The following is a 21,272-nucleotide window of genomic DNA, read 5'->3' on the forward strand; positions in this document are numbered from 1 at the left end:
AATAAGTTTAAATGAATAACTTCGAACTTCTTTGGTTCTACAGACCGTTCTTTGTTATTGCCATTTGTAGTTGAAACCAAAGCCAAAAATTGGGGTATAACAGAGCACCATATATTTCTAAAAGTATTTAATGAGCTTCGGCAGCAGCAGATTTCTTTCTATCGAACAATATGTGTTATGGACATGTAGTTATAGGCGTTCGATTAGCTTCTGTATAGACTAATAACTCAATGACACTAAATAAAAAATGTTGCGTAGAAAAATGTAAAAACTATCGAAATAGGCAGTGAGAATAGATTGTTTAACAGTTAGTTACATTGACACTTATAGGAAGACTTATAGATATCGCTGATCGAAATACGTGCAAGCACCTAATAATGTGTCTTAACAAAAATTATTTTTTAACAACCCTATATTTTAGTTATTATCAATAGAAGAACTTCAGATGATCCACAAACACTTAAGCGAGACGGCCGCAAACATTTTAGAAAAAGCAGGGCAAGCGTCGGGAATCTTAGGTCCAAATGAAGCAGGCGATAGATTGTCCCTTTTGAGGAGGGTGGCGGAATTAGAAAGCGATCTGAAGGTGAAACAGAAACAAACCCAACAGAAAAGTAAGCTCATTCTATAAAGTTGAAATATAAACCAACTTTTTTAATTACCATTGTAAAGTGGTTCAACAATTTGCCTTGGGCAATAAGTATCCATCATTCTTATAATTATTATCATATATACATGACATGCAGAAAATTACTTGATTAAATAATCCCTTAGGTAAAATATTTTGTTCTAAATCTTATTCTAAAATATACGCATGTCCATTCATTAGTTTACTTTATGCATTTCTCTACTATCATGAACATTAACTGATTAGCAGGTACAATGGTATACGCTGACACTGTTTCGAATTACTTAACGCTAAAACTTTTAATTACACTCTGTTACTTACTATAATCAGTTATGGATTCTACAGGAATATTACGCCGTATCACTTCATTAGAGACACTTTTTGGAACCGTTGAATGATGGCTATGTTATATTTGCTAGTATTAATTTGTTCAACAATATCTTGTTATCTAAGCATAACTTCGTTCAGATTATTTTTATTTGGCAATCATATCTTCATCCTAGTCAAAATATTTGCATCGTGTTCCTAGGAATGTGGGTAATAACTAATATTCACTGCTACTAAAATTCTTCTGTGCAAGACAAGTATAGTACACAGGTAGATTTTATTCAGTTGGCTTTAATATGCCATAGTTATCTGCCATAGTTAATATTTTATTAAAGTATGTTTGGAAATTAATGAGGTATACAGGAAATACAGCATACAAGCAGAACTCTAATCAAAATGCTGGCCAACCTTGCATACAGTTATGTTCATCATCTAGTTTTATAGTAAACTGTCTATTTTGAAGGTTCTGTCACATAAGGAATTTACAGTTAAGGCAGTAACACAAACAATACTTAAAGAAATCAATGATAAAAAAGCTCCTGGTTTTGACCTAATTACTGGAAGAATCTTGAAAGAGCTCTCAGGAAAGTGCATCAAATTAATAACATTCATATTTAATGCCATACTAAGACTTAATTATTTTCCTAGCACTTAGAAAGTGGCTCAAATCATTATGATTCTTAAACCTGAGGAAAAATCAGAAGACGGCTCCTCTTATCGTCCTATAAGCCTGTTATCTGTCATCTCAAAACTCTTTGAAAAACTATACATTATGAGATTAAAATTAATCGCAGATGAGAGAAATATTATTCCAGACCATCAATTTGGCTTCCATAATAAACATGGAACAACAGAACAAATACATAGAGTAGTCAACCAAATTAACAAAAACTTAAAAAATATTGCTCCGCTGCAATTCTCGATATTTCTCAGGCCTTCGACAAGGTGTGGCACACTGGACTGCATGTTAAATTGAAAAAGCTTTTGCACCATACGCATTTTCAATTGCTGAAATCGTACCTCTCAGACGTACATTTTATTGTCAAACAGGGTGACGAATACACTGACCTACAGCCCACATATTCGGGTGTTCCGCAGGGCAGTGTTCTCGGCCCATTGTTATATCTTATGTATATAGCTGACCTACCGACCTCACGAAACACTACTGTTGCAACATATGCTGACGATACAGCGGTTTTATCATCATACGAGGATCCAATATCAACCACAAAAAACCTCCAACTTCATCTTAACAAAGTCGAGTTGCGGTTGAAAACGTGGCATGAGACAAAATCTACCCATATGACATTCACCCTTTGCAGAAGAACATGTCCCTCAGTAAAATTGAATAATCATGGACTTCCGCAAGCAGACAGCATTAAATATCTGGGAATACATTTTGATCGACGTTTGACTTGGAAAAAACATATAGTGACAAGACGCAAACAGCTTGGGCTTAAACTAAACCAAATGTATTGGCTGATAGGGTGTAAATCTAAATTATCATTAGATAACAAGGTTTTGCTGTATAAGTCAATACTTAAGACCATCTGGACCTACGGAATTGAACTGTGGGGTACTACTAGCATGTTACTCTATGTTAGATTGCAGAGATATCCTCCAGAGGTTCCAGAATAAAGTGTTGCGAGTCATCGTCGATGCCCCATATTACGTGTCCAACAAACTAATTCAACGAGATATCCACATAAAACCCATTGCGATTCGTGAGTGCTAGTGCGAAGTACTCTGAAAGACTAGTAGTGCATCCTAATGCACTCGCCAAACAGTTGCCAAATGTGCGCGATGACAGTGAAGTGCGTAGGCTCAAACGCAAACTACCATACGAACTGATTAATATACACATATAGTGAAATTTAATAGTTTCTAGAATAAGTTAGAATAGTCATTAGAATAAGTTAGGGTAGACTTTAAAATAAGTTAGAATAGTATCTAGAATAAGAATTAGATTATAAGTTCTCAAAAAGCTTTGCCTCTTAATATACAGTTTCTCAAAAACTTTGCAGATTCGAAGTAATAAATTGATAAGGCGGCGGAAAGTGGCCTCTTCTAATTTTACTAATTGTGCTTGAAAACGTGGAGAATCATAGCAAATGGGACAAAATCTTCCCATGTGACATTCACCCTTTGTAGAAGAATATGGAATATGTCCCTCGGTAAAATTAAATAATCATGAACATCCTCAAGCAGACAATGTTAAATATCTGGGAATGCATTTTAATCGACGTTTATCATGGAAAAAAATATAGTGACTAAACGCAAACAAATTGAGCTTATCAACTAAATGTATTGGCTGATAGAGCGTAAATCTGAATTATCATTAGATAACAAGGTTTTACTGTATAACTCAATACTTAGGCCAATTTGGACCTATAGTATTAAACTGTGGGGCACAACTAGCAAATCTAACATAGCTATCCTCCAGAGGTCCCAGAATAAAGTGTTGCGAGTCATCATCGATACCCCATATTACGTCTCCAACAAACTGATTCAGCGCGATATCACCTTAGAACCTATAACGAGTGTGATTCGAACTGTTAGTGCGAAGCACTCTGGAAAACTGTTAGTGCATCCCAATGCACTTGCCAAACAGTTAAATGTGAGCGATAGGCTCAAACGCAAACTACCATATGAACTGATTAATAGACACATAGAGTAAGATTTAATAACCTCTAGAATAAATCAGAATAATCTTTAGAATAAATTTGGATAGGCTTTAATATAAATTAGAATAGTAGCTAAAATGAGATTCCAAATTAGAAGTTGTACAGCAGATCACTTACTGAAGCAATCTTCTAGGTGTCAGGATAGTTATATAATGGAAATCATATAAAAATACTTATTGCCTAGGGGCAAATTGTTGAAGTTCTAGGAGATTAATTAAAATAAATCTCACACTTTCCAAATGCTATGGAAACAACTCAAAGTTGTGAACTTGGCATTAAAAATAATATAAATGCTATTCATTTTACGTCCATTTTCTGAGAATTCTTGTGGAACTTTAGATCTTTACACTTAGTTTTCCTCATTATTATTTTTTAACCTCTCTGGCAGCAATGTTTCCATTTAAAATGGAGAATTTATGGAACGATGTTTTATGTAATTTTAAATAAACTATTTCTTATTTATTAATATATTTGTTACTAATTTAATTTAATTCACCTACTAATACCTACTAAATTACGACTAACTTACAATTTGTTTTTACAGTCACTTAAAACTGGATACGTAACTAGGATATTCTAATTAATATTACTGTTATGATACAGAAACAACTTACTGTGTACGGATAATTTTGATTTTGTTCAAAAAAACTAATATTTTTTTCTATTCTAAATGGAAATTTTTTGTTTTTGATATGCATAAGCGAACTAATGATGATATTTTTTCAGTATCTGAAATACAGAACGCCGTAAAACATGAAAAAGACAAATTAACTGAACTAAGGAAAAACCTAGAGAGGGATAAGAAACCAAAGATTAGCAGCTGTTGTGCCGAAGAACCCAGACGAAAACTTAGCCGGGACTCCGGAGTATTAGACACTATGAAGAAGCAATTGGAGATGCGTTTAAAAGACGAGCTGATGAACAAAATGAAACTAGAAAGGCAACTGTCCCAAACTGTGGGATATCCCGGAGCGGTTAGGCATATGCCACAAAGTCCTAGATCTTCCTCTTTACATTCGTCGGGAAAATTCTAACACACATTTACAGCACTGTGATTGTAACTTGTGAATGTCTATTACTATAATTAAATCATTATAATCAGTAATTTGATTCATTTATTTTTGGAAACAAAGTATTATTATGTGGTTGTATCTAGTTTGATCACACACAGTACTTTAAAAAGAAAGAAAGAAAATGTTTTCCATTATTTTGTACAACTTTTCCCCGTCTTTATGGAAAGATAACAACTTTTTGGAAATATGGCGACACAATGTTTAAAAAACGATATTGGCTTGACAGCGATCGAATCGTTCATTCAGCATTTCGAAATCATGTGTCAGCCAATCCATGCTGTAGTGAGTACACTGAATGCAACACAACTTCCTATTTAAGCATTAATTAATCACTAATAAAGGATTTACAACAGATGGAGTTACTGCGTATTAATTCTTATCGGGTGCATTTGTAATTAGCTTCACAAAAAATACTTAGCTCCCGTGTATAAAATTGATAGGGTATATATGATGGTTGATTTTCCTGGGGCAGTATCCGGAAACTCGGCAACAAGCCAAGTTTATGCTTCAACTGTATTTTTTCCCTTCAAAAAGCAATATTTTATCAACTCGCAATTCCTTTTTATCCATTTTTTCACAATAACAAAAGTTGCTTCACTCAAAATGCTATAATTCACAAACTAATGATTCGACAGCTTCTATTATATTATAAACGTATACACGCTTCTTTTGAGGGTAAGGACTAACTAAAAAACATATGGATTTAATTCTAGTAGCGCCATCTATGTATCAGGCGGGACTTTTCAATTGACCTGTTACTAAGCTGTGTGAACGTCTTTTTGTGAATATGAGCTAGGTTTTCGTCCAACAAGACTTGCAATACATTTTTTAGAACTTTTTTGGTCCTCCTAGCCGTCTTTTACCATTAACTTAAAAATCGCCACTTTTAAAGCATTAACATAAAATAAAGAGACATAGAATGTAGTGTAAACTGTAGCCAAGTTTGTCCGTCTTAACCACATAGTAGCGCGCCTAGCGGTAATATTTATGACATCGGTAAATTAGAAAATACACTGAAACAAATAAAATCGCTATTCAACTATTAAGCAGAACTATTCACAATCCCAATTATATCTATTTAACTTAAAAATTTTTAGCTATGCAGGCTTATACTGATTAACCAGACCCATAGATTAATAAGATACCTGACAGAAAATAAGGATATCAAAGAAGAGGATGTAACATAAGAAGAATGAAGAATAAGTAATAAAACTACAGTTATCATGCCTATGCCTATGAAACTGACTGTTGTCTTGTCTGCCGGCCAATATTATCCAAGTAACGTGCTGGTGGATTAGACTTACGAAATGTGTTAAGTTAAACAAAGGTCGTTTAGAACTCTACCTTATAGGTGATGTACCATTTATGTTTAAACAAATTATTTTTATTACCATATAGTCCTACATTTATTTTCCTTGATTTCTTAAGGCAACGTCGCAAAATCAGGCGAAAACTATCAAAATTTGCGGAATGTCTGCTATGATTCTCCAAAAATAGCCATTAATGTTTTTTTTTTCATAAGCATTGCGCTATGTCCTTCTAAAATTAATCCATGAATCTCGTCGGAATTCCTTCAAGTAAAAGAAGTAATATAAAAAATTCGCCGCAAACGTTTACTCAGCTCAAAATTGCTGACAGTTATAGGTTATGTTGTTGACAGATGTCCAATATTATTAATTACGTTCTAAGTCAAACAACTATTTAACTCGCGACCTTTTTTTATTAAACTTATCTGTACACCTAATATAACTATTCATAACATTTATATCATATTTAAAGAATATTGTCGTAAAATAATGAGTAACTAATTATCCGGTTTAAAAAAAAACATATAGGCAACTAGACTGGCATTATTTGACTTGTTAGTCAATTACAAGTAACAACATATAGCTTTTCGATCATTTCAACTGATAGAAGAACAAGTGTGATTATAAGATCAAAATTAAACAGATATATCCGCGATGGAACGTGAAGACAAAGAAGTTCAAAATGATATAGATTATGATGATGCATTTAAAGAAAACGTTTATTGTTGTATAACGTATCTAACTCATAAATGTAGTAATCTAAAAACCGTTGATATTGCATCCTATTTAATTTAAACAAAATTGTAGGCCCTTTAATGCAGAAATTGTTTTCCCAATGGACAGATTTAACTTGTCAACAGCGGGCTTTACTAAGTTATTGCGCATTTCATATCTTCGAGAAAGAAGAAATAGCAATATTTTCGTGTATTGTTCGAGGAATTAATTACTGGAATAATATTCAAGACACAGAAGGTTTGGCACATCATTAATATAAAATTAAACCCTTCTTTTCTATATATTTTCTAGGCGCATGCGGGTATACAAAAGATCCGTTCGAATTTCGTCTTGGAAAAGATCAAGAAAATCAAATATTTCAAATGGTAACCGACATCAACCAAATGATCTACACCATTAAGTACAAAGGAGATGTTTGTCAAGAAATTATCAATAATAAGATAATATTTCATAATAAGAAACTACTACTTGTTCCTAAACACTTTGAAGAAGGGGACGCACAATAAAATTAAAATGATTAAATTTACGATAAAATATTTTAATTAAATATAGAAAGTTAACCTAAACATAAAAATAGAATCAACAGTTTCAAAGTGGTAAATAACTCTTAAATATTACTTTTATTTTTTAACATGTCATAGATTATTAAAAAACAATAGCTGTTATTAATGTAATCGTATATTTTGCCTTCTAAAATCTACTAATTACATATTTAATAATAATTTAATTTTCAAAAATAAAAGTTTTAAATTTTTGTTTTGGTTTTTCTTTAATATCATCCTCACTATCTGATTTTATGTCAAGACTACTTCCTCCACCATGACTGTTCGCACATACCTTTGTCAAAGTGTTTCTGCTGATAAAATGTATCTGAGGCTTAAGAGGGGTCACCTAAAATTAACGTCCATTTTAAATGTAAATTTTTAATTAGTGATGAGCTTACTTTTCTGAATTTTTTGTAGTTTTTTATACCATTATTTGAACTAGTCCACAAATAATCATCAATCCTCTCTGATTTTTGTTCAATATTGTCACAAAATGATAGTGGTAATTGTTTTATATGGACACAGTTTCTGAAAGCATCTGAAATTTCTTTCAATTCTCTATCCTCAATTTTCGATGTTTCACATTTTATGGTGGTATTTTTAGAGATCCATGTGCCTGTTATAATACTTTTACTTACATTACAGTTATATACACTTTCATTAGTATCAGGCTTGGAAGATTTACTTTGAATTACACTGATTTTTTTCTGTGTTGCTTTAAGTTCAAATGGATAAACATTTTCTTGATTTGTTACTTTTAGCTTTTTAGAGTGTTCATTGGTATCATTCTGAGAACCATCCACAGATGTCAATGTGCGTTTTTTACTAGTTCCTTGTTTAACAATAGCAAAAGGATTTATTTTCTTTTGCGAAATATCAGTAACTGTTTTCTTTGAACTGTGTTGAGGCTGCTCCTAATAATAATAATATGAATCTATAGCAAGAAGCATTATTTAATAAGAAGCAATATAAAATAATAGGCATAAATATATAAATAATTTTTAATGTATGTTTACCTCAATTTTTTCTATTTTAATATTATGCTCTATCTGTTTGAACATATCTGGAATGTTTCTGTAAAAAAATAAAAATACATTAAGAAAACAATTACGTAATAATTTAATACCAACTTTATTTCTTCAGAAGTTGTCTGAATTTTTGTTTTTTTTGATGCTTTCTCTGGAGCATCTTTGTTTATTCTTTTCAGTCCACCATGCCTATTCATCTCTTTATCCTTACAGACATCTACAAAATCTAAGCTAGCAGGTATAATATTCTCAGATTTAATATGAACTGATTCAATACTTGAAAGTTGGGTTTGGGTATCTTTGACTAATACATCTTCATTTTGAAACTTTTCAGTTTCTTTAGCAAAGATTTCCTTTGCTTTGTTAAAACTAGGATTACAAAACTTCTGGCAGGAGCAATTTGTAATTGCTAAAGCTATTTCATTAAGTGGTATAGCCCTTTTATTTTCATCTTCATACTTTTTAATTATATTATTAAATGAATCACTAGCATCATCAGCTTTTATTATTAAATATTCTTTTGAACTTGTGCTCATTTCTGTAAAACTTTTTTCTTCTTCCTCCCAAGCAAAGCATTTCCCTTCTAATAAGAAACAATGATAAACATTAATAAAATATAGAAATAATATGTAAACAATAAAGTACCAAGATCTATAAAGAACTGACTTTATAACTTTTAATTTTTAATAACATTAATAGTAGTTAATAAAATTTTACTCACCACAGTGCTCAATTACATCTTGCATTTGCTCTTTAAAGCTAGTTTTATAGAAAACAAATACCTTGTTTTTAAACAAAGTTCTTCTCATTGGATTTTTAGTACACTGAAAGTCTGATTTTAACAACTGTTCAGAAACCTTTGGACTATTATATTTAGTGATATCAGGCATAGAACTATTACTATCCAAACTTTGTTTATAAGCAACCCAATACTCAGGAGTAATAATAATTACTTCATTGATAAGTGCTTGAAGAAACTTTATAGTTAATGTTATTTCTTCTACCACTAAATGTGTACAATAAGGACTCCATTTATCACTAAATTTGCCTCCACAATATTCAACATTGTTTTTCAAAACACTTTTTTTATTGCCTGATAAACCGCTTGTCGTTACAATAAATTTATAGGCTTCAAAACTTGGAATAAAAAATTATGAGTAATAATATTATGTAATATAATTTAATAGATCTATAAATACTTGAGTAAATACTTACGTATATAAATTATTTAATATACCAAATTTTATAGTGTCTTTATGATTTAAAGTAACTTCAGTTTTTGCTTTTAACTCAACTGAGTTATGAAAGGTATGATATTTTGAACCCACATCTTCCAGTGTAACATTGTCACTCTAAGAAAAAAATTATAATGATTGAATGTGATTATATATAATTATATATGTGATTCTAAAAGATTTACTTTTATTCTAATATAAGCATGTCTCCTGCTTATAGATTGATCATTCTCAAGAATTATATCACAGTCCTTTCGTCCTATGGAATAATCTTTTTTCTCCAATATTATTTCAGTTCCTAAAACAAAATAATACATATTTTATGAATAATACATATATCTACATATTTTATTCTTTATCTTGCCTGTAGAATTATTCTTTAGGAAATATAACATCTTAATAATTAAATTGTTAACTCAACTAAACTAATAACATTTTTTATAAATAGTTTTCCAAAAGCAAGTAATAAAATTAAATATAGAGAACTTCTATATGTAAATTGATTCTCTATGAACTTAGACTGGATCACAAAGTATATAAATATATTTATTTATTTATTATTATATGCTCTGCGTATTGTATCCCTTCCGCTTCTTCTCTTCCTAAAATTGGCAATTTAATCATTGTACATTGTTGTTCAAGCCTAAAGTCTAAAGTTAGGGAGGCAAAAAAAAATATCGATATTTTTGTAAGTCAATATTTTTCGATATTTTTTCAAAAAAATTAAGTATATTACTTAAACATTATAAAAACCCATTTAATTATTTTTAACGAACCTTTTAAATTCGTACTTAATTTTAAAAGTTTAGTGTGTTTTGGATCTTAATTATAAGGAATTATTAAAAATATTAATATATATTGGAAATATTATCGATATTTTTTTGTAATATATATTAATATTTTTAATAAATCCTTACAACTAACTACAGTTCTACATATAGTTTAAAATATGCATATTATGGAAATGTATAAAATATATTTATTCATTATTAAAGAATATAAAAATTAAGCGACATACGTTACTTCACAAATTCAAGAAAGATACGTAAGCGATTTATTAGTCCATTTGTGAAAGTTGTTCGGTGTAAGGCGTCCTACGATTGTTTTCTTCAAATAAATCTAATACTTGGAATTTTTCCCAAGTTTGTAATAATTATTATCTATAAATGTATGTTTTTGTGTACTAAAAATATTATGTAGTCCATATTATATTAGTATAAATCCTAAACAGGATCATAACCTATGTACTTGAGTTGCGATGGATCAACATTTTAAAACCGTTTTAGAATTTATCAGAAATTTTTTCGCAGTTGATAATGAAAGAAGTAGAAAAAGGCGGTAAGTTCATATGTTTGTTTTTTTTTATTCTAGAATATTAATTACTATTAATATTTGGGACTATATCATTATAACTAATTTCTTTTCTTTTACAGAGCTGCCCCAGATACTGATTTTTTAACTAGTCCTAAAGTCAGTAGGTACTCTCCTGAGGCGCCCAAAACTAGATTTATTCCCATTGAGAGAGAAAACCGGGATAGTGATAAATGGAATCTTACTTCAAGATCTTATAAGAAGTCACCCGATATATATCAAAGGTCATATAGAACTCCAATGAAGTCTTTAAAAGTTGTTGACACAGTAACATTGGATGATGATGATGACATTTTGGAAGTAAAAAAGCCTATTGGTTTAAAAATAGAAGGTAGAACCAAAGTGACACATACTTCCACACCTTCTGATCAAAAGTTAGGTTCATATGTGAATGGAAATAGTTTAAGAAATGGAGACGAGGATGTGATTTTTGTCAACTCTTTCAAAACACCTGAACAAAAGAAAGATGAAGCCAAATTGGCAGGGTTTTCATATTTCAAACCTAATTCTGTAAAAGATGCTTCAGTTTCTTTATTTAATATTGGTAAGTAATAGCAGTGTACTTTAAAGCTTTTTTATATTCAAAATTGATATATATTTTAGGGTCTGGAAGTTTACACAATGGCGCCAGACCAAAAGACCGAAGTAGAGCAAGTACTACTAGAAATTCTCAAGATAACTCTTTCTTAAATTATTCATATCGATTAGAAGATAAATTAAAGTATAAAAAACTTTTAGAACAAGTTAGTAATTCTTCCCAAAGTTCTTCTGTGTATTTAACTCCTGAGGGCAAGTTTTATGGGTCTTTTGGTAATGATAGGAAACAAAGAGTGCCCAGTACAGAAGGTTCATTTGGAAAACCCAAAGAAACTACTAAAGAAAGACTTTTGAAAGTATTGGATAGTCTAGAAAATGAAGCAGTTGTTGTCAAAGATTCAGATTCGGAAGAAAGTATCATCATGGTCAGTCCTCCATCTCCAAAACCTGATATTAAAGTGGAACCAATTAATAGTTTTAAAAGAATTGTGGACACTTCCAAATTCGCTCGAAAAGACTGGCTGGATGAACTGTAAGATATATTTAATTTTAATATACATTTATGGCTAGTTTTTTCTAAACTCTGTGTAATAAGAAAAATGTTTGATTTTATTTAAACTAGATTTATGTCAATCATATTAATTTTAAAAGGTGTTTTGTCATATTGGCAGAAATTAATTTGTGGCTCCAACTGCTGATAAAAATAACATTTCTAATCAATCATGGGGAATATTTTATTTACAATTATCTTGAACGTTATGAACTTTTTACAGTTAGTTTACTTTTACAAATTACTTTTAGTTTTTTCTATATAAAGTAATTGGTTTAATTTCAGGCTGGAAAGGCATAAGCAAAAAGCAGAACTACGGCAGAAAGAAATAGACAACCTGAGAGAATATTCAAAGAAGCAAGAAGAAATCAACAAGGACATAAATATCGAACTCTTAAGGCGAAAGGTTAATGACTGTTTACAATTAAAAGAAGCTATCCTTCCTATCATTGAATTTGAACCAGAAACAGAGCTCCCACCATTAGATGAAGATCAAAATCACATAGTGGAAAGGGCCTTTAGAGGTGATCCAAATGAAGTTCTCGCGAGGAAATTTAATCTGAACATTACCAGAAGAGACTTGATAACTTTAGCAGGGCTGAACTGGTTAAATGATGAAGTGATTAATTTTTATATGAATCTTATCATAGATAGAGCCAAAGACTCAAAATGGCCGAGGAGCTATGCTTTCAACACATTTTTTTACCCAAAACTGATTAAAGATGGTCCTCAATCTTTAAGAAGGTGGACAAAAAGAGTGGATCTGTTTTCTTATGATATTGTTTGCGTGCCAATTCATCTTGGAATGCATTGGTGCATGGCTATTATTGATTTTAGAGAAAAATCGATTCGATACTATGACAGCATGGGTAGCCCTAATAATAAATGCCTGGATGCCCTGAGAAATTATCTTGAAGCCGAACACTTGGATAAGAAAGGTTCTGTATATGATACCAGTGACATTATATTGGAAAATATGGAAAATATACCACAACAGATGAATGGTAGTGATTGTGGAATGTTTTCATGTACATTCGCTGAATATCTAACCAGAAATGCCAAAATTACGTTTAAACAAGACGACATGCCGTATTTAAGAAAGAAAATGGTAGTGGAAATTATTAGTGGTGAGCTACTCATCAAATAAAGTGGCTGGAATGGCATGAACCTACTAGACTGTGTTTTTAAATAACCTTGAATATAAGACGAATGTATTCTGTAAGGTTATAAAAAATTTCTAAAATGAAATAGTTCAGACAGTAAGAAAAAAAAGTTTGTATGTTTTTCATTTTGTATGTTTATTCCTTGCAGTTAAGACATAAGATGTGTATCTTCAAAATGAAAATAAAAGACGTTCCTTCTGAGATAATTTTTGAAATTTACATTCTTTTGTTAAGATACAAACCTTATTGTCTTTGATGGTTAAAAAAGCTGATATTTGTCTTATTATTTCAGTAATAATTTTGTATTGAATTCGTTTTTGAGATAATATACTTAATACCTTATATAATGAATTTAAACTAATTGAATACATACCTTTATCAATATTCTTTGAACAAATTAATCTTGAGTAGTCTGCAATGTTTTGTCATAAAATAGTAATAACAAATTTTGAATGTTAATGTAAATACAGTTTGTTTCACTAGTATACCTCATCATAATTAAATATTTATTTAAAATTTTAAACCATTTGAATGTTATTCCGTAAAATGTGCAAAAATCCTATCGGAAAATTCATCAGGTGCGAAATATTGGTGAAAATCGATAATAAAAAGGCTAAATAAAAGAACTAGAATTGCAGTCATATAAAATTTAATATTCTGTAATTATATTCATATATAGCTGGAGTTTTCGTTATAAATTAATATTCCGCCACATTTTCTTTAAGATATCACCATCAAACCATATCTGGCACTCTCCTGGGAGAGTGTTCTTCAACCAGCTACTCCAATCGGCCCAAGAATTCGAGTGAAATATGTAGAGTTTAACTTGCTACTTACAGATTTTGTAAACCTTAATTACATCTTACATTAGGTACTTATTACAATATTACATTACAAATTAATTTATTACTACTGTTCTGTTGTAGTTGCGTAAATGCACAAGCAAAACAAGTATAAATTAAAATAAAACTTCTTAAACTAAAGTTAGCTAAATAGTAACACTTAACATACACTTTAGAAGTTCTTGTGATTTCGTTGGCTTCAACTTTCTGATTTCCTACGTATTGTCCAGTAGCTGTATTGAGTCCATGTTGCTATGGTTTGAGTAACCCTGTTTCAAGCTTTAAGATGAAATATTGGATTACTTCGTAAATCCATTTGATTTCTAAGTCATGATGCTGTGTTTCGTTAGTTACATGGCGATAAGATTGTAATTAATTGTGGAACTTTTGAGTGTTAGATTACTAGTCTTCGATATTTTAGGGCAACTCCGTATTTGCACCCTATAGGTTCAAATTGGCTTTTATTGTACATCAATCCCTTTGATTTTGGGGCAAATCGAAAGTATCTTCCGACTAACCACTACAGTTGCTTGACTTTGAGCCTGATCTGTTCTGTTTTTTTTATCTCACATGATGTTTGCAATTTAGCTTATCATCAAGGTGGATGCTGAGGTGTTTAATTGATTTTACTTGAACAATCGGGCATCTGTTAAGTGATAATTGGATTTTGTTACTTTACCGCAACAAAACTATCATGGAGATTATTAATATATATATTTCTGTATATTTCATGATCTAGCTCGTTTGTAGATCTTGTTAACTGCGCTTTGTACTTTTATGCAACCTTGGGGAAGGATATATCTTTTGACATAATAACTGCGTCGTCGGCAAATATTTCAAGTACTGTTTCTGTTGGGATATCAGAAATATGGAGCAAATACTACCCTGGGGAACTCCAGTCGAAATAAGTTTGAATGTTGAAAATGCCCCTTCATGTGAGACTCAGAATATTTTCTGAGTACAGCAACTGACAATAGTCCCTCAATGCATATGAGCAACTTGCTCATATACATTAGTCCCCCTATTCTTTGAATGTCTTTTCAACAATCACTGTTATTCTGTGAACTTGGTCGTTTGTTGAGTGGCTAATTCGAAATCCAAATTGGAAATCTAGTATTTTGATCAAGGATTTAATAGGTTTTAACAGCAGTTTCTCAAATAATTTTGATATCACAGCTGGCGGCGAAATAGACCGACTTGTTCGACGGGTTTGTCAATTATTATTTAAGTATAATTAATTATGCAATTTGAAAACATTCCGAAGCTCCTGTAGCTTGGCTTCAGCTGTAGATACAACTATTTCCGGAAAGTATTGACACTTTGATATCTGCAATGTGAACCATATCATGAAGAATGCTAGAAGCCTCAACATCTATATCAGCGAATATAGAGTCCATGTCTGTTTTTAAAAACCTTTGGCATAATTGTATCCACTACCGTGTTGAAAAGCAGTGGAGAAACAATGTCTTGACGCACACAGGGTTTTAAATAAATTTCAAATAATTTCGCTCTCGTACACGTGTAATAGAATTATCGGAAGATACCTGGAGCAGTTTAGTGGAACATCTTCAGCTTCTATAGTGAGGATCCATGTATACAGTCAATAAAAAAACGATAATTGCACGTTTTCCAAATCTAGTACCTCAAAAGATATAAGAACGTTCCGAGAACTAACTAAATTTCATTGGGGCCGACAGAAATTTCCTTTTAAAGATTTACAAAGCGGTGGCTAACTAAATTAGACTGCTAGCCGATTTTTTGCAGCAGCCCTGCTAGGTAAACATCGTAAATTTAATTCGCCATTCTGCGTTGAGAATTGTAGTTGGAACTTTTCACGCTAATTCTCTCAACCATACCCCACCATACCATACTTATATTAATCATCTGAAAATGCTGCCATAGAAATACTACTCAATGATATTTGATTTTACTATGAATAGGTTTCCAAAAATAAAAATACTCAACGGGCCCAAAGCATACCTTACACGATACGATACGGATAATACTGATGAACCCATAAGGAGAAATGTAAAATCGGTATTTTAGTGCCAATTCATGAAAGAATATTTTAACAATTCCTTTCAAACAACAGAATACTGACAGCGGAACTATTTAAAATTCACTAAACGCTAATCTTTATCTACAAAGCCAAACTAAAAACTTAAATCGACGACTGGATCAGTAGAATTGAGATTTGGTGGGGGATTCATCAACATCAAAATACCGAAATATTAGCACGTATGTTTCAGCCAGACATTACACATCCACCTTTTCGAAAAACTCCATCGTCTTCAAGTTATCATTACTTTTAATTTAACTAACGTTATATAATAGACCATTTTCACTGCTTGTTGTCAAAAAAAAAAAATTTTTTAGTATTTTTGCGGACCAACACAACTAATATAGGTTTTTATTTGTCTGGGGATGAATTTTATTTCAAGAATATGAAGTAGTAACATGTTGGATCCACAGTTATTATTGGTAGTGATTTTTGTATACTATATGTTGTATAAGCGAATACTATTTAATTCAGTAAATTCATCTATATATTTGCTGAGAGAAATTGCCTTTAAAGTCTGGCTAAACTTTATGGCATATCGTCTCTTATTATTCAACAGATTCAGTTGACAATTCTGCCAAAGATTGAAAGTTCCTCAAGACATATATATTTGAAATTTTGCTCTTAGACATAACCTAAACAAAAAAAGATCTGGACAAATAACTGCTCCTCTTAAACGAAATATAAGCTTGTATGATAATAGATAAGACGTGTAAAATAACGCATAATTAAAAATAATCCAAAACTTTATTCATCGCTACTATTTTCTGACAAATCAGCATTATCTTTTGGTTGTCTCTTACTATTTCCTTTCTTTGGAACAAATCCAGGTCCTCGTTTGCTTCTTCTGAAGGTCTCAATTGCTTTTAACTTATTCCTCAATAAAGTATTCTTTTCTTTTTCCTTTTGTGGTATTAATACTTTTTTCGGTTTTATTTTAATTGGTGCTCTTTTAGAGGTACTAGGGGTCGACTGCATATCTAACATTTCAATATCTTTTTTCACAGACTTCTTGATTTCTTTGACCCTTTCGCTAGATTCCGACAAAACCTTAGATAACAAACTCACTTCATCATCATCTTTTAGGTTTTCTGGAATTATTTCCATTGGATTCTTTTGAACTGCCTCCTTCTTCTGTTTAACTTTAACTTCTTTAACTGCAGTGGCTTTGGCTTGTTTTAATACCCGCCTTTTTCTTATCGACTTTATTTTTTCAGATATATCATCGCCGCCATCTGGTTGGTTTTTCGGTAATTCTGCATTATTTGCACTCGACTCGATTTGATTCAATGTGGATTTAAGCCTCGGTTTTTTGTCTTCAATTATTTGGGAGACTGGTTCGTTTGTTCTTTTTTTACCAATACTACCAATGAGTTTTACCTCAGAGTGGGTTCTATTGAATTCAGGAGCAGTAGTTTTAGAGCCATTTCCATCTTTGTTTGATCGTTTCTTTTGTGGCTTTTTAATGCCACTTTCTAATTCTTCTGCTATAATATCAGCCTGATCTCTTCCCATATTTGTAATCGCGGACTTGACCCTTTTACTCAATCCGCTAGTAGCATCCTCTAAAATAATACTGAAATGTTATTGAATAACTAGCTTATAACATGTCAACTTACCAGAATGTATTTTATAAGTTGTTTTAAAATAATCCTTTATTGTTTTTTGATGTTTGACTTCGTCCAGCCGTTTCAAGACTGGATTTAGGATATGTTCACTTTTCATCTTAGTCCAACCGAATTTCTCCATGGCAAATTCAATCAAGACCGGTCCATTTGGTTTACCCCAAGAAAACGGTTCGTTGCTGGTCTCAACACATGGTTCCAGGTATGCTTGTACAACCTGGGTACTTGGAAAACTTTCAGTAAACTTCACATTTTTTAATTTGTTTTTTAAGATATTCCTACCGGGTCCTGAAGTTTTTCCTTTGGTAAACCAAGAACGAAATTCTTTTAGGCCTTCAATGAAATATGATTAGCAACTTCATTTAATTCTTATTTTAGAGGAAAGTAATGTTACCAGACAATAATTCTGAATGAGATAGACGAAATTCATTCGCGTTACTATTAGTTGGCGGAAAACAAGCCAAAATTTCCATCGCTGTTACTGGACCAACACCTTGTAACCCGATTGTATAATCACTGCCGACTAATAAGGCAAATAATATCATCTGATCTCTAGTCAATTTAAAATGGTGGTTTATGTTCTCTGCTCGGAATTCTTTAACATACTTGTTCTCATTAAAAAAGTTCTTGTAAACTGTCTGGGCACCAAACAACCAGATATCACTATCATCTGTTACTGTACCATTGGTGAGTTCAATTTGTTCCAGAAAAGCACACTGAGCTTCTGCTTCCATTGGTGCAATAATGTAAGGAACCCCAAAGAGTTCTAACAATTCCTAAAATGATAAAGAAACTTATAAAATATAAAAACCAATAATAAAAAATAATATTACCTGAGCTTCTTGGTAAATTTTATCAGTTATATTACTTGCAATCCGTTCTTTAGTAGATTTTTGAATTTGTAACTCAACTTTTTCTTTGTGAAGCTCATCTTTCAAGGCTATAAGCTGCTCAGCTGTTAATTCTGGTTTTAAATTAGATTTTTCTATTAAAATATCTGGTTTCTCATCTTCCTTTCTGATCTCTTGGGTGAATATTGGCTTTTCTTCTTTAACCTCTTTCTTGGTATTTTCTTTTAAGCCTGGCTCAATTAAATTATTATCTATCTGTATGCTATTAGTAATGTCAATTAACTTCTCTGTTATATTTATAGAATCACTTAAATTCTTCTCTTGACTAGATTGTTGACTTTTTTGTATATCTTGTTCATTTATATTTTTACTGGGATCTGTCAAAGAGCTATCAGCAATAAAAACATCACTAAATAAATCATCTTGATCATAGTACTCTTCACTAATGTTGATATTTATTTCTAGGCCATTTTCTAACTTTTTACATGTTTCTTCCTCATCATTCTCTGAATCACTTGAAGACATAAATTCTATTTCTGCTTTTTCCTGGATGCTCTTCTCCAAATCATCTTGCTGTACAGGACTATTATTTTTAGAACTGGAAAAACCAGAATCATTATGTGTCAAGGTTACTATATTTTTTGAAGGACCACTTCCACAGTCATGTGAAGCTGTATCCATTTTCTCTATGAGTCTAGAAACTCCTTGGACATTTGCAGGGCTTTTTAAACTAGGTGTATCCATTTTATGATTTTTTTTCAAATTATTATTCATTATTTTATCAATTTCTGCTGGAGTTAAACCACTATATTCTTGCATATATCCTTGTACCGATGACATAATCTTTGATGGTTTTAAAGACTCTAACTCTTCATCACTTGAACTCAATGCAAAATCAGATTTTTTGAAGTCTTCTAAAAATGAAAATTCAGCCGGATTTGCCTTTTTTGTGGATAGTGTTTTTTTATCTTGTTTGGGCTCTTCAAGAGATAACGCAATAGCCTTTTGTAATTCTTCTTCATATTCTATGTCAGCTTTGCTTTTGATTTCAGTACTTTGATTAATAACAATATCAGTTTCTATATTCTGTTTGGTGTCTTCTAGTTTATCTTTTGCTGCCTTTAGATCTTTTAAAAGAACATACCTAATAAAAATGTATTAATGAAATCAGTATATCAAAATACCCAAATGTTTGATATCCTAACATACTTTGTAACATTATCTGAAGCAATTCTTTTACCAACATCATCATTTGTTAAAACACCTTCATCTTTTAGAACTAACTCCAGTTCACCTAAACTTAAACATTTACCTCCCATTTCCTTTTCAGCTTCTTCCAAGGCTGATTGTACAGCTTGTCTTTTAAGCAACCTTCTCATTTGATATGTAGAGAAATCATTACTTTCTGTTGGTAATTCATGAATCCTACCTAATAATAAATATAGAACTTTTATCACTTTTTGACTATCAATGTAAATGTCTTACCCCACGATGACTGTTTTCTTGTTTCTTTTAAATCAGACAAGATCTCATGGCGAACATCTACCGGTAAAGATTTGAAATGGACACTATTCATATCTATAGTATGCAAATCCCAATTTTTTGAAGGGCTTGAGTCACTAGTGGTCTCTGAATATGATTCAGATTCATCATCAGAATCAGATAATGTACTCTCTAACTCAGGAGGGTTTGGTGGTAACTGATACATATTATGTATATTTTGTTTTGAAGTTTTTGGTACTGAAGCAACAGAAGCTTCAATTTTATCAGTTATTACTTTACTAACTGCAGTGTGTTTTAATAATATATTTAAAAGTTGCTTCTGAAGCCTACAGGCATCATTTTCTAATTTGGATTTTGATTCATTCCTTTTAGCCTAAAGAAAAACCTATATTTAAAGATCTTTAGAATTATAATATAACATAAAGTTTATTATCTTTGTGGTAATTTTCAATTAACTTACAATAGTTTGTTTTTTCAATGCAGGAACACCCCCATCAAAGACAAATATAGGTTTTATTCGGAAATATAAAAGCTTACATAATCTATGGTATATACCTAGTAGGTGGGCATTAGGTACAGAAGCTCCTTTCGAATCCTGAAATCCCTTTACACACTGATGAAGCCATATTGATATATCAGTAATATATATTAAGAAAAATGTTTTAAAATACAAATATTTTGGTAGAACATTTTTTTAACTATCAAATATTGAAAGGATACCAACAGCTAAAACTTTATTTTCTAGTGTTTCTAAAGGTACTGGTTTTCCAGAAGGTTCTATCAATCTCCAAAGACCATGAACTCCCATTTTGCTATATGTAGATATTCAGTTTTATAAATGTCATTATAATTCTTCAACTACTTTTTGAGAAAAAATATATTATAAAGTATTGAGCAATTTTGCTACAATTTACTTTCCATAAACCTAACTTCTTTGTTGTTGACATATATATATATACTGTGCATAGAAAAAATACAGTGTATATATCTACATAACCTTAAAAATAAATTAAGATACTTATCACAAAATAGACAGGCTATTTCAATGTTTTGTGATACTTATTTGTTGACGAAATGGTAAGTGTACAAAAATTAAAACTTGTAAATTATTATTTGAAAGTGGTCATTTGTTCTGAATGCTCAAAATTTTAATATATTTAATTTTTAATAATTTACAAAATTGTGTTTTTAATGAAGAAAAACTGTAAT

At 31.1% G+C, this 21,272-nt stretch overlaps 5 protein-coding genes across 8 annotated transcripts in view; 3 read left to right on the plus strand and 2 right to left on the minus strand.

The window, feature by feature from the left end:
* Positions 1–4,737, plus strand: part of LOC143201923 (uncharacterized) — a 33,416-nt gene extending 28,679 nt beyond the window's left edge. For both annotated transcript variants that reach the window (XM_076413124.1, XM_076413125.1), the window contains exons 9-10: positions 422–614; positions 4,366–4,737. In XM_076413124.1, the coding sequence (XP_076269239.1) occupies positions 422–614; positions 4,366–4,673 (501 nt within the window). In that variant the 3' untranslated portion in view covers positions 4,674–4,737. The remainder of the gene's footprint in view (positions 1–421; positions 615–4,365) is intronic.
* A 1,850-nt stretch (positions 4,738–6,587) lies between these two features.
* On the plus strand, positions 6,588–7,283 carry LOC143203098 (uncharacterized). Its single transcript, XM_076415218.1, has 3 exons — positions 6,588–6,770; positions 6,827–6,991; positions 7,046–7,283. Exons 1-3 carry the CDS (start codon positions 6,674–6,676, stop codon positions 7,258–7,260), a joined length of 477 nt encoding a protein of 158 aa, XP_076271333.1. The 5' UTR covers positions 6,588–6,673; the 3' UTR covers positions 7,261–7,283.
* Positions 7,284–7,414: 131 nt separating this feature from the next.
* On the minus strand, positions 7,415–10,178 carry LOC143203097 (nibrin). Of its 2 annotated transcripts, XM_076415216.1 has the most exons (9): positions 9,927–10,178; positions 9,748–9,860; positions 9,543–9,679; positions 9,049–9,464; positions 8,605–8,910; positions 8,430–8,544; positions 8,316–8,373; positions 7,698–8,213; positions 7,415–7,645 (listed from the first exon to the last, which is right to left on the minus strand). In XM_076415216.1, exons 1-9 carry the CDS (start codon positions 9,955–9,957, stop codon positions 7,478–7,480), a joined length of 1,860 nt encoding a protein of 619 aa, XP_076271331.1. In that variant the 5' UTR covers positions 9,958–10,178; the 3' UTR covers positions 7,415–7,477. The 2 variants fall into 2 exon arrangements, with proteins under 2 accessions (XP_076271331.1, XP_076271330.1); XM_076415215.1 differs by having other exon boundaries at positions 8,430–8,910.
* Positions 10,179–10,494: 316 nt separating this feature from the next.
* Positions 10,495–13,706, plus strand: LOC143202559 (uncharacterized). Of its 2 annotated transcripts, XM_076414162.1 has the most exons (5): positions 10,622–10,730; positions 10,794–10,900; positions 10,996–11,477; positions 11,537–12,002; positions 12,306–13,706. In XM_076414162.1, the coding sequence occupies exons 2-5, from the start codon at positions 10,821–10,823 to the stop codon at positions 13,165–13,167; spliced, it is 1,890 nt and encodes a 629-aa protein (XP_076270277.1). In that variant the 5' UTR covers positions 10,622–10,730; positions 10,794–10,820; the 3' UTR covers positions 13,168–13,706. The 2 variants fall into 2 exon arrangements, with proteins under 2 accessions (XP_076270276.1, XP_076270277.1); XM_076414161.1 differs by having other exon boundaries at positions 10,495–10,900.
* Positions 13,707–16,812: 3,106 nt separating this feature from the next.
* Positions 16,813–21,021, minus strand: mus201 (rad2 superfamily protein mus201). The gene is made up of 7 exons (XM_076414160.1): positions 20,524–21,021; positions 20,046–20,436; positions 19,770–19,989; positions 18,543–19,704; positions 18,104–18,485; positions 17,704–18,042; positions 16,813–17,649 (listed from the first exon to the last, which is right to left on the minus strand). The coding sequence occupies exons 2-7, from the start codon at positions 20,266–20,268 to the stop codon at positions 16,832–16,834; spliced, it is 3,144 nt and encodes a 1,047-aa protein (XP_076270275.1). The 5' UTR covers positions 20,269–20,436; positions 20,524–21,021; the 3' UTR covers positions 16,813–16,831.
* Positions 21,022–21,272: the final 251 nt, after the last annotated feature.

Source organism: Rhynchophorus ferrugineus, unplaced genomic scaffold (assembly GCF_030347505.1).
Source record: "Rhynchophorus ferrugineus isolate W39M unplaced genomic scaffold, kcgeb_rfMv2 rfM9, whole genome shotgun sequence".
NCBI lineage: Eukaryota > Metazoa > Arthropoda > Insecta > Coleoptera > Curculionidae > Rhynchophorus > Rhynchophorus ferrugineus.

Excerpts from the sequence above, each read along its gene's own strand:
- LOC143203098 (XM_076415218.1), top strand. The coding sequence starts at position 6,674 with ATGGAACGTGAAGACAAAGAAGTTCAAAATGATATAGATTATGATGAT. Across the intron at positions 6,771-6,826 it reads AACGTATCTAACTCATAAAT|GCCCTTTAATGCAGAAATTG; the intron begins GTAGTAATCTAA and ends ACAAAATTGTAG. Across the intron at positions 6,992-7,045 it reads TAATATTCAAGACACAGAAG|GCGCATGCGGGTATACAAAA; the intron begins GTTTGGCACATC and ends TATATTTTCTAG.
- LOC143203097 (XM_076415215.1), bottom strand. The coding sequence starts at position 9,957 with ATGTTATATTTCCTAAAGAATAATTCTACAG. Across the intron at positions 9,680-9,747 it reads ATGCTTATATTAGAATAAAA|AGTGACAATGTTACACTGGA; the intron begins GTAAATCTTTTA and ends TTTTTTTCTTAG. Across the intron at positions 9,465-9,542 it reads ATATTAAATAATTTATATAC|TTTTGAAGCCTATAAATTTA; the intron begins GTAAGTATTTAC and ends TTTTATTCCAAG.
- LOC143202559 (XM_076414161.1), top strand. The coding sequence starts at position 10,821 with ATGGATCAACATTTTAAAACCGTTTTAGAATTTATCAGAAATTTTTTC. Across the intron at positions 10,901-10,995 it reads GAAAGAAGTAGAAAAAGGCG|AGCTGCCCCAGATACTGATT; the intron begins GTAAGTTCATAT and ends TTTCTTTTACAG. Across the intron at positions 12,003-12,305 it reads AAAGACTGGCTGGATGAACT|GCTGGAAAGGCATAAGCAAA; the intron begins GTAAGATATATT and ends GTTTAATTTCAG.
- mus201 (XM_076414160.1), bottom strand. The coding sequence starts at position 20,268 with ATGTATCAGTTACCACCAAACCCTCCTGAGTTAGAGAGTACATTATCT. Across the intron at positions 19,990-20,045 it reads AAGAAAACAGTCATCGTGGG|GTAGGATTCATGAATTACCA; the intron begins GTAAGACATTTA and ends ATTTATTATTAG. Across the intron at positions 18,486-18,542 it reads AAATTTACCAAGAAGCTCAG|GAATTGTTAGAACTCTTTGG; the intron begins GTAATATTATTT and ends TTATCATTTTAG.